At 39.2% G+C, this 11,785-nt stretch overlaps 1 protein-coding gene and 2 pseudogenes across 1 annotated transcript; all 3 read left to right on the forward strand.

The window, feature by feature from the left end:
• The first annotated feature begins 1,227 nt into the window (after nt 1–1,227).
• Nucleotides 1,228–1,937, forward strand: LOC118854698 (annotated as a pseudogene).
• A 4,404-nt stretch (nt 1,938–6,341) lies between these two features.
• Nucleotides 6,342–6,922, forward strand: LOC118854306 (annotated as a pseudogene).
• A 3,375-nt stretch (nt 6,923–10,297) lies between these two features.
• On the forward strand, nt 10,298–10,608 carry LOC118852903 (biogenesis of lysosome-related organelles complex 1 subunit 2-like). Its single transcript, XM_036762621.1, has one exon. The coding sequence runs from the start codon at nt 10,309–10,311 to the stop codon at nt 10,606–10,608; it is 300 nt and encodes a 99-aa protein (XP_036618516.1). The 5' UTR covers nt 10,298–10,308.
• The last annotated feature ends 1,177 nt before the right edge of the window (nt 10,609–11,785 follow it).

The following is an 11,785-nucleotide window of genomic DNA, read 5'->3' on the forward strand; positions in this document are numbered from 1 at the left end:
TACTTCAGCTGAAGCATAACAGATTCTATTCCAGCCCTTTATTTTAACTCTCTCTGGGTGTCCTTCTATATCAAACGTGTCTCTTGTACACAACATATTGTTTTATTCTGGTTTCTAATCCATTCTCTCATCTGTTTCTGTTTTATGGGTCAGCTCATCCAATTCAAATTCACAATTGGGATTACTGTGTATTTCCTTCCATCCTATTTTCTTCTGTTTCTTCCCTTGGAGTTTTGGACCATTGTATTTATCTGAGTGGTCAAGCCTTTCACAATTGATGGGTTATTCTTGGTTGTAATTCCAGCTAGTTTGTCTTCTGGAATATCATATTCCAAGCCCTCTGCACCTTTGTAGAGGAAGCTGCTAAATCTTGTGTGATCCTGACTGTGGCTCTATGATATATGAATAATTTCTTTCTAGCTGCTTGCAATACTTTATCCTTGAACTGGAAGCTCTGGAACTCAGTCATAATACTCCTCAAAGTTTTGATTTTGGGATTTCTTTCAGAAGGCAATCAGGACATTCTTTCGATTTCTGTTTTACCTTCTGGATCTAAGATATTGGGCCTGTTTTCCTTGATAGTTTCTTTTTAAAAAAGATCTTTTTTGATCATTGCTTTAAGGTAATCCAATAATTCTTAAATTATTTCTCCTCAATCTATTTTCCAGGTCAGTTGTTTTTCCAATAAGATATTCCACATTTTCTTCTATTTTTTTTCATTCTTTCGACTTTGTTTTATTCTTTCTTGATGTGTCATGGAGTCATTCGCTTCTACGTCATAATTCTAATTTTTATAAATTATTTTCTTCAGTGAGCTTCTGTACCTCTTTTCCCATTTGACCAATTCTACTTTTTGAGTTCTTTTCTTCCGTAAATTTGCGTGCCCTTTTTAACCATTAGGCCAATTCTTTTTCAAATATCTTGAAAATTAATCCTTTGATTATTTCAAAATTATGTTACTAGAATTTTTCTGTATATACTTTGGTGCATCACTTTCTTGACTTTTCCTTTTTAAATGTCTATTTGATTTCTTCATGTCACATATTAGAGATTAAGGTATTAAATTCTAGGGAACCAGGAGAACCGACAAAAATAGAATGAATATAGGTTATGCAGGTAAGGGAAGAATCAAAGATGATATCATGGTTTTCAGTTTGCAAGACTGGAATGACAACAGTGCTTTTGAAAATACATGCATAGGATGGTGGCTTCTGTTGGGTCCGTGGTATGTGGAAATTCTGTCACAGACCTTTCACCTGCAGCATTCAGGTGGGGGCTGCTGGCCGTGAGTCTCATACAGTAAATGCCTGCCTGGTCTCCTGCCCACCTTGTGCCCTTAGTAATCTCTTTCCCTCCCCTTCCCCTTTCCCCCTTTCCTCCACTCCCAGCTGGCTAGGGGGAAACATTTGCCCTGAGTTCAAAGGTGACTTCCCTGGAATTTTTGCTTGGGTAGTCTCTCAAGGCTGGAGCCAGTGGTGTGATTGAGCAACTGCCCTATTTTTGCTGGGGTAAAGTGATGAGGTCTTCCGATGGGTCTCCAAGCAGCTTGGCATCCCCACAGCTAGCTTTCCTGACCAAGTAGTAGATAATTTTCCATGTGATTTATCTACTGGAATTTACTATGGCTGGAAATGGAGATGTCCGTAGATGGTTTTAAGCATAAAATGGAACCCATACTACAAAAATATTAAAAAAAACTGTGGAAACTTACATTATACATACCTTCAAAGAGTACTTTTATAGGGAAATCCTTAGTACAGTCATCACTGACTACATTAGACCAGAAAAAAAACTTTTGTTTAATTGCTGCCTTTATCTTAGCAATTCAAGATGATATTGAAGAAGCTAAGAGACAACTGGATTTACCAGAACATTTGAAACTCAAAGAAGAAAATTTCTTCCATGTGCCAGAAAGCACAATAATGAAGGGCCACTGATCAAAAGTCATTTCATTTAGTTATTCATTTTTTGCCTTGTATTATACTACTCTTTGTCATTGCTGCAGTCTTATATTTGGTTAGCTTAAGAAAATTTTCCCAATAGCTGTTAATTAGTTTATACAATACAATGTAGTTGCCATTTTTTGCTTAAATTAATGTTACATTAAAACCATCATGCAGCAGTACCAAAAAGGTTCATTTAAAAATCAAGATTTTTTTTAAAAATATGTTGAACTGTACAGAAGCTTTATGAAATACATCACAGTAAAAGCAGAGAACATAACCGGATCTTAAGTTTTTATGATGGAAATATATGTATATTAGTAAAAACTGACTGGTTTAGCTCTAATTCATTTGCTGGAGATGATAATAGACATCATTCTAGTGGCTATGGATTCTATATAATGCTTCTGACTTACAACTAATGCTATTAGACCTAGATGTTGTGGAGAAGTAAAATGTGCATTGTGTGAAGCTTTGGCAGTCTAATAATGCCCTGAAAAGAAAAAATGGTAGAATTTATGTTTGTATGTAGTATAATATATTTTTGTTTGTTAAAGATGAGATTTTTGTGGAACTCATTTTATTTCAGATTATTTATTAAAAAGAAGTTTCTTATTAGGGTGGTATTATTATGCCGTTTTCAATTTTATGTTTCTATACCCTGAATTCTAAAGGTTTTTGAATTTTAAAAAAATGGTTCAGATCTATAGCTCTCAAATTTCCATGTGTTTTCTGACCTTTCATTGTAGATGGTATTGTTTGTATTCAAAATCATTTGAGCCTTCTTTTATTCCTTAAACTTAGTGTCCCAAAACAAATCCTGGAACAGTGGAGCCAGCAGAAAGATGAGGTGGAGTGGTCTTTTAGCCTGGGAGACTGGGATATCTGTAAGAAAAGTCTCTCTCACTCAGGTAAAAGGGGAGCACCTTCAAGGACAGGAAACCAGTGGAATATCCTGAACTCCAGTGTAGTGGAGCAGGCAAACACCAACATAGCATAGCCAGGGGAACAGGTAGACCCCTGCTCCAAGAAGCACCATGTACTTCAGCATAGTCTCTAGAGGGAAGGCATCCTGCTTCAGTGAGACTTTCACATGCTGTAGTGCAGCCATAGGCTTGCTTCAGCATAGCCAAGGGCAAACAGGCATCCTCCAGTGGCCAGATCTCCACATATTTCAGTGCAGCCCTGAGGAAATGCAGAAACACCCCACCTGGCCTCAGCACACACCAGGCAGCACCATTAGGACCCCAGCTCAGCACCAGGTAAGTTGCCAAACCCTTACAGCCTCCAGTAGTGCTAGCCACCTCCCACCCCATCCCCTCAACATAGCACCAGACACAGGGTCTCCCGTGGGCCTCAGGGCAACATCAATGAAGCACTAGGTAAAAAGCCAGAGCCTGTAGCCACTGGCACAAGAAGCCTGAGACAGCCCCTGCAACCCTGGGAACAGAGATAAAATATAAAGGAAAGGAAAAAGATTTAAAAAAAAAAAGAAAAGAAAAAAAAGACGGGCAAAAACAACAACAAAAAAAAGAATCTGACTATAGAAAAGTTATTATGGTGACAGGGAAGACCAAGACACAAACTCAGAAGAGGATAACAATGTCAAAACACCTATGGGCAAAACCCAGAAGAAAAAACAGAAAGTGATGTCAAGCCCAGAAAGCACTCATGGAAGAACTCCAAAAGGAACTTAAAGATCATATGAAAGATAGAACAAAAATTGGGGAAAAAATGAGTGATGCAAAAGAACTATGGGGAAAAAAAGAGTCAATAGCTTGGAAAATCGCTTAAAAATAGAATTGGCCAGATAGAAAAGGGGATACAAAAATCCACTGAAGAAAACAACTCCCTAAAGAGTACAATCAGTCAAATGGAAAAGAAAGTACAAAAGCTAATTAAGGAAAACAACTCCTTAAAAGTTAGAATTGTGCAAGTGGAACTAAAGACTCTGAGACATCATGAATCAATCAAACAAATTCAAAAGAATGAAAAAAAATGGAAGAAAATGTGAAATACCCCATTGGAAAAATAACTGACCTGGAAAATAGATATAGGGGAGACAATATCAGAATCACTGGACTCTCTGAAAGCCATAATCAAATGGAAGACCTGGATAGCATCTTTTCGGAAATTATCAAGGAAAACTACCCAGACGTCCTGGAACCACAGGGCAAAATAGGCATTGAAAGAATCCACCAATCACCTCAGGATAGGGATCCCAAAATAAAAAACCCAAGTAACATTATAGCCAAATTTCTGAAGCATCAGATCAAGGAAAAAAATACTACAAGTGGCCAGAAAGAAACAATTCCAATATAGGGGAGTCACAATCAGGATCACACAGGATTTGGCAGCTGCAACATTAAAGGATCAGAGGTCATGGAATATGATGTTCCAAAGGCAAAGGACCTAAGACCAGAACCAAGAATCACTTACCCAGCAAAATTAAGCATAATTCATTGGGGGTGGAGGGTAAAATGGTCATTTAACAAAATAGAAAGATTTCAATCCTTCATAAGGAGAAGAGTAGAAATAAATAAAAAATATCAATATCAAGGTCCAGGAGAAGCAGGAGAACACTGTGCACAGTAACAGTCACATTGTTCATTGACTGACTGTAACAACAATGATGCTTGAAGCTGCTGGGGAGGTATAAGGCCAATAACACTAGCACACAGAAGGGGCCGCTAGCACAGTTTTTTGATCTGCTTTTCTAAAGAAAGCAATTTTAAGGGGTTTACAATCTTACTTTGATTAAACATACACATATTATTCACTTAGTTCAGGGGGAAAAGTCAGCACCCTGAACTTCAGAAAAAACACAAACAGAAATTATATAAACAGGGCAAAAAATACAAGTCAGCAGACAGGGCTTCTGTCTGTCCATAGCAACACATACATAGTTACCAGACAGAGAAGCACCAACATCTGGGTTTTCAAAGCCAAGCAGAGTCTCATCTGGCCAAATCACACAAACACTCTTGCAATGAGTGAACCTCCAAGAAAAATGCTAACCTCAGAGTATATGTACACTTCTTCAGGGTCAAAGGGCATCACAACCATGTGACTCAAACTCATGTGACTTAGGGTTTCTTGTGACTTAAGCAGGTCATCAAAGACTCTTGATTTAATCAAAGGCAAGGCCCAATCAAAGGCACTTGGTTGCCTTAGTGCTGAGAAGCACTCCAAAAGAAAAAACAGCAGAAGTCCCATTTTGCTTGCCATTACACTGACATTGATAGACTTAGCTCTTCTCAGCAATGCAAGGACCTAAAACAAATCCAAAAGACTCATGGTGGAAAATGCCCTCCACACCCAGGGAAAGAAATATGGAGTCTAAATGCAGATCAAAGCATACTCCTTGCTCTCTTTTTTGTTTCATTTTGTTTTTTCCTTTCTCATGGTTCCTCTTATTCATTCTAATTTTTCTATACAACATGACCAATGTGAAAATATGTATAAGAAGAATGCATATGTAGAGCCTATATTGGATTGCATGCTGTCTTGGGGAGGGATGAGGAGAGGGAGGTGAAGAAAATTTGAACCTTATGGAAGTGAATATTGAAAACTCAAAATAAATTTATTAAAAAAAGAAATGGTGAATAGGCAGATTTCAGAAAAACTTGGAAAGACTTGTACAAATTGATTGAAAGTGAAAAGAACAGAAGCAGGAAAACACTGTACACAGTATCAGCAACACTGTGTGTTGATCAGCTCTGAATGACTCAGCTTCTCTCAGCCACACAATGATCCAAGAGAAGTAGAAAGGACTCATGAAGAAAAATGCTATCCACATCCAGCTAAGAAACTGATGGACTCTGAATGTGGATCAAAGCATATTTTTCACCAACTTTATTCTTGTGTTTTTTTTCCTTTAGATATATTTCTTCTTTCACAACTGCGATGAATATGGAAATATGTTTTATATGATAGCATATGTATAAACTATAGCAAACTGCCTACCCTTTTCTGAAGAGGAGAGGGGAAGGGAGGGGAGAAGAGGGAGGGAGCGAGAAAAATATGGAACTCAAAATCTTGCAAAAATGCTAAAAATTTTCTTGATATGTAGTTGTTGGAAAAAATAAAATACCATTCAAAGCAAAAAAAAAATGCATGCATAGGAAGAGTCTTAATGTATTCCAAAAAGGAAGTGGGAGAGGAGAATGTTCCATAGTCAGTTTGTGAATCTGCTATTCTATAATTCCTTTCTAAATACTAGTAGTTTTGATATTAGAGAACCTAAAATCATAAACAATTATCCTGTTTGGGTGCGTCTTTAGGATTTTAGATTCAGAGCTGGAAGGGACCTTAGAGGCCATCTAGTACAATGCCCTCATTTTAAAATTGATGACTACAGTTCTCTCTCCTTTCTTTTTCCGCACTGCAGCTGCAGTCATGATTATGCTCAGGCTTCAAAAGAGGCTTGCCTCTATCATCCTTCCATGTGGAAAGAAGGTATGGCTTGATCCCAATGAGACCAATGAAATTGCCTACGCCAATTCCCGTCAGCAGATCCGGAAGCTGATTAAAGATGGGCTGATCATCCGGAAGCCTGTTACTGTGCACTCTCATGATAGATGCCATAAAAATGCTCTGGCTTGATGGAAGGGCAGGCATATGGGTATTGGTAAGAGAAAGGGTACTGCCAATGCTCATATTCCTGAGAAGGTAACAACGATGAGGCAAATGAGGATTCTGCGCCATCTGCTCTGAAGATATTATGAATCCAAAAGGATTGACTGTCATATGTACCCAGCCTGTACTTGAAGGTAAAGGGAATTCATATGTGGATCCTCATGGAGCACATTCATAAACCAAAAGCAGACAAGGCCTGGAAGAAGCTCTTGGCTGACCAGGCTGAAGCTTGCCGGTCCAAGACTAAGGAAACATAAAAGCATCAGGAAGAGCGTCTACAGGCTAAGAAAGAGGAGATCAACAAGATTTTGTCCAAGGAGGAGGAGGATTCTAAGAAATAATCCTCCCCTATTTCCTCTGTCCATAGTACCCTTCTATTTGGCTTATACAATAAGACTTTACAGACTGTCAAAAAAATTGAGGAGCAGGGAGGTTATATAACTTTTACCAAGTACCTGAAAGAGTAAATAGAGAAGAGCCAAGATTTGAATACAAGTCTTCTGATTCAATCTAATATTCTTTTCATTGTACCATAGCTTTCCAAGGGAAAAGTTGTTTTGTAAAATTATTGTAATGAAATATAATTAGAATGCTATATATAGTTAGCCCCAACTTCTGTGCTTTTATAACTCTTCTTTCAACCAAGAATTGACCAAGTAATATTACTTTAAAGAAGAAGTTCTTTGTTTCTGGTATAGATTTCTAGCACCTAGAGGAATTGAATACTACTTACTCCAGAGACAAAGGATCTGGATTCAAATCCCACAACTGTAACCACATGTGAATTCAGTCTATTCATTTTACCTTTATAGATGCGGTTCCTCACTTGAGGAGGTTGGACTGGATGGCCTCAGGTTTCTTTCAGTTCTAGATCTGTGATCCTGTGAAAGATCAGCTTTCTTTAAGAGGAATATCTCAGAGGAAAACAACACCTTGGTTCAGTATTAGAACAGTTATATAAAGCAAACCTCAGTCATTGACACAAAAGATCTAGAAGGAGGGAGGAGCTGCTAGTTCAGGAAAAGGAAACGTTGACAGTAAAAGTGCACAGCTTTTGTTTCCACTTTACAACATACCTCAGAATTGACATGATCTTGGCACAGAAATTAGATACCTGACAGTATCATGCTCTCCCCAAGAGAGGCTGTTAAGAAAGATGGGCAAAAGTGAAATATCATTCTAGAGACAGCAAGGGCAAAAGCCACCACACTTTCCTTAAGCAAAATCATTGGTTTCCTAATTCAACTATTGGATGTTACCTTGCATTTTCAATCATGTTCTGCCAATGAACTTGCCAACATCTGAATTTCAAAGGGAGGTTCTTACAGCCCACAAACCTGACCTGTACTAGGTAGTAGTTGACTTCAAAGGATGGAATCATAGAAGTTAGAAATGGATGAGATCGTGTGTTTGGGAGGAGGAGGGGGATTTATAGATAAATCTTATCCAACACAACATCCTGATCATAAAAATGAGGAAACTGTGGTTCAGGGAAGGAGAATGACTTATGTAGGGTCTAGAGCAACTTAGTGGCCAAGTGGGGATTAGAACCGAGGCTTCTTGATTCTGAGCTCAGTCCTTTCTCCACTGTATCCCAACACAAATGTCTGGGAGCATAAATCAGCCAGCTTCTTTTCATTGTCCTGGAAGCCACTCCATGTTCAAATGAAAGAAAGACATTATTTTTGTAAATAAAGATTCCTGAGTTCATGTGTCTAAGAAGTGTTATGGACTTAAGTCTTCTAATTCAAGCCACCCATTTTGTCCACTAAGCCAGGCTCCTGTAGGATGATTTCTAGGGGGTGTATGTTGGTTCTTTTTAGAGATATTATTATTTAGTCATTTTTTTCAGTCATTTCTGACTCTTTGTGACTCAACTTGGGTTTTCTTGGCAAAGACATTGGAATGGTTTGCCATTTCCTTCTCCAGCTCATTTTAGAGATGAGAACTGAGGCAAACAGAGGTAAATGACTTGCCCAGATTCACACAGCTAGTAAGTGTCTGAGCTCAGATTTGTGCTTGGGTTGTCCTGCCTCCAGGACTGCATTCTGTCCACCACACCACCTAGCTGCCCTGCTTCTAAAGTTACTTTAGTGCCACAGCTTTTTATGGAAGCTTCTCCATGAATTAGTTCTGCTACTTAGTCACTAACATCCTACCTTCTATGAAATTCAAAGAGGTGATTCTTTCAATCTTGAAGCATTCTTTGTGGCTGCAGCAACTGTGATATTGTGTTTTGTGATAAAAAAAGCATGGAAGGTATGTCTTCTGATACCACACCTTAGTCAACTGCAGTTCTATGCCATAGCTGTTAATGAGTATTGCTGTAAGGTCTTAAGTATTCTAAGGCATCTGGCCATAGACTTTTTGAATATGAAATAACTTGAAAACTTTTCTCCAGATGACTAAAGATATTTGCCTGATATCAGTTGAATGGACTATTATGACTATTCCTGGGTGTCCTCCTCAGGGATTGTAATGGTAAGAAGGGTGGGACTTTTTTTTTACTGTTTTCTCTTTTGGAATGCTAAGGCAATCAAGTGCCTTTAATGATTCTTGCCTTTGTTTGAATCAAGAGTCATTGATTGGAAATAATGTATATGATGTGGTGCTAGTCATTAAAGATCTTTCCCACACCCCTTTTGCTAAGTAGGACCTGAGCCCTCAGGGCCCTGAACAAGGTATATGGGCTCTGAGGTTGGCATTTTGCTTTTGGAGGCACACTCATGGAAAAGTGTTGGTGATTTGACCAGATGAGACTCTGGAGCCCCACAGGTTTGAAAGCCCAGATGTTGGTGCTTCTCTCTCTGGTAACTATGTATTTAATGTCTATGGTCAGACAGAAGCTTTATAATTTCTGTTTGTATTTGCTCTGAAGTTCAGGGTGCTGACTTTTTCCCCTGAACTAAGTGAATGATATATGTATGTTTGAGATTGTTAATCCCTTAAAGTTGTTTTCCTTAGAAAAGCAGATCAAAGAAACTGTGGTAGCAGGCCCTGCCCCGCCCCTTCCCTGGTTGCTGGTGTTTTTGGTCTTACACAGCTACAGTAGCAGCAAGCAGCATTACTGTTGCAGGGGTTTATCCTACCACACATTCTTAGGGGCATCTTTATTGAAAAAAAATTCAATCAGTATCCTTGAATCTATAAGCCAAGCATTAGCATAACTCTCTACAACCTACTCAGAGATGTCTGATCTGCAGAAATTGTGAGCACTGATGTCCAATGTTCTACTGACACTGTTGCTAATGGTTTTGTTTCTTTGTTATGAATGGCATTAATATTGAAAACTGCCTCTTGCACTTCTATCACAACTCAGGAATCCATTTACAATGCGTCCCTAAACATGCCAAAAATTTGTTAAGAGGCCTATAGCCTCATGCTCTGTGAATATATTCCATGTTCCCATAGTGACACTATCTCACAAAAAAGAACTTTGTCTTGGTTTCAAATTATTCTTCTTTGATGTTAAGGACCAAAGTTGATTTTAAATCCCATTAATGCGACTTTATATCTTCTCAGACTATTCACCCTTCCCCTTTTCTCCCTTTCCTTCCACTCTTGCCCCTCCCCCTTCCCCCCTCCCCCTCCCTTTCCCCCTTCCTTTCCCCCTACTTCTCCATCCCATCCTACCCTCCATCCTTTCTCCTACCTCCCTTCCCCGGCCTAGACGATGCCGTGTTGGAGACGGCAGAGGGAGGCGGACGTCACGGGGCTGTGCCAGGACATGTTCTCCAAAATGGGCACGTACCTGACGGGCGAGCTCACAGCTACCGGTGAAGACTATAAACTTCTGGAAAATATGAACAAACTGACTAGCTTGAAGTACCTAGAAATGAAAGATATTGCAGTAAACATAAGTAGAAACCTAAGGGACTTAAACCAGAAATATGCAGCACTTCAGCCTTATCTGGATCAGATCACTCTAATTGAGGAGCAAGTAGCAGCTCTTGAGCAGGCAGCTTACAAATTGGATGCATATTCAAAGAAACTAGAAGCAAAGTACAAGAAGTTAGAGAGGCGATGAAAGAATTCTTTAGCACAGACTTTTAACTACAAGAATATTTTATAAGAGCTGAAATAAGTGGGATGGAACTTACCACTATGCTTCAATTCCTAAAAAGAAGCGGTGCTGCTGATCCAAGGAGAATCCCAGCCCCCACCTCTGGTTGGATGTGTAACTCTGGCCACACCCACCCCCACCGTGTTTTCCTAAACCTGTACCCCCCAACTTCATCTTAATCGTGTGCTTCGTTGCGTGCCCTGGACCAAGGCTCAGAAATCAGGATCAACCCCCTCTACAGCAGACACGGATGAGAGACTCTAGTCTCCCTGTCTCTTCCCTCCCTCTCCTCTAGGCCCTCCCACACCCACCCCTTTCACAACCTGTTCTTGAACTTAAATAATAAATGCCAACATATGACCCTGAAAAAAAATCCCATTAATGCACAGCATACTGATATCTCATAGTTCCGTGGTGATTTTCTTTCTATTAAGTAATTCTCACTTTTCAAGGCAGCAGTGGATTGGGGGGAACTCATGAATCCCAAGAATCTGGTAAATTTTGTTGGAATAAGGCAAACAGTTTAGAGACAATTAAAGCTAATCTGATGAATGTAATATTAATCTTCACATAAGTGACCCTGTCAGAGGCAGTTTGGGAGTTTTCTTGGAGCCATTATTTATTGTCCAATTACACAATGATGGTGTTAAGTTGACTGTAGTTGTTTACTCACCTATATAGGATCAGGGTAACCCTATAGTGACAACAAATGAATTAATTCCATTCAGTTGAATGGCTGTATTTTCTTCTCATTTTTACCAAAACACTAAACAAAGATAGGTGCAAGCCAGTGATGATTGGATGATTTTCATTGAAATGGAAAAGAAATGTGTGTGTATGTACACATTTTTATATGTGTGTACACATATTTATATCTGTATATTTTTAATTTATGGAGATTTCAAGGAGGACTAGCATCTCTGATGTGGCTTGCTGAGCCCTTTTCAGGGCTGCTCATCTATGTATGGTATCCACCTAGCATTCACCTCTCATCTGTGGCTCTGAGAAGCTGTAGCATGTACAGTGGCCAAACCACAGTAAAACCTTCTTGGCAGATGGGCTAAACTAGGTTGAGGGTAACCCACTGGCCTCAAAGTCATTAGTGAATTAGGGGGGTGTCTACATTTGAAGGTTTCCCTTG

Source organism: Trichosurus vulpecula, chromosome 6 (genome assembly GCF_011100635.1).
Source record: "Trichosurus vulpecula isolate mTriVul1 chromosome 6, mTriVul1.pri, whole genome shotgun sequence".
Taxonomy (NCBI): Eukaryota; Metazoa; Chordata; class Mammalia; order Diprotodontia; family Phalangeridae; genus Trichosurus; species Trichosurus vulpecula.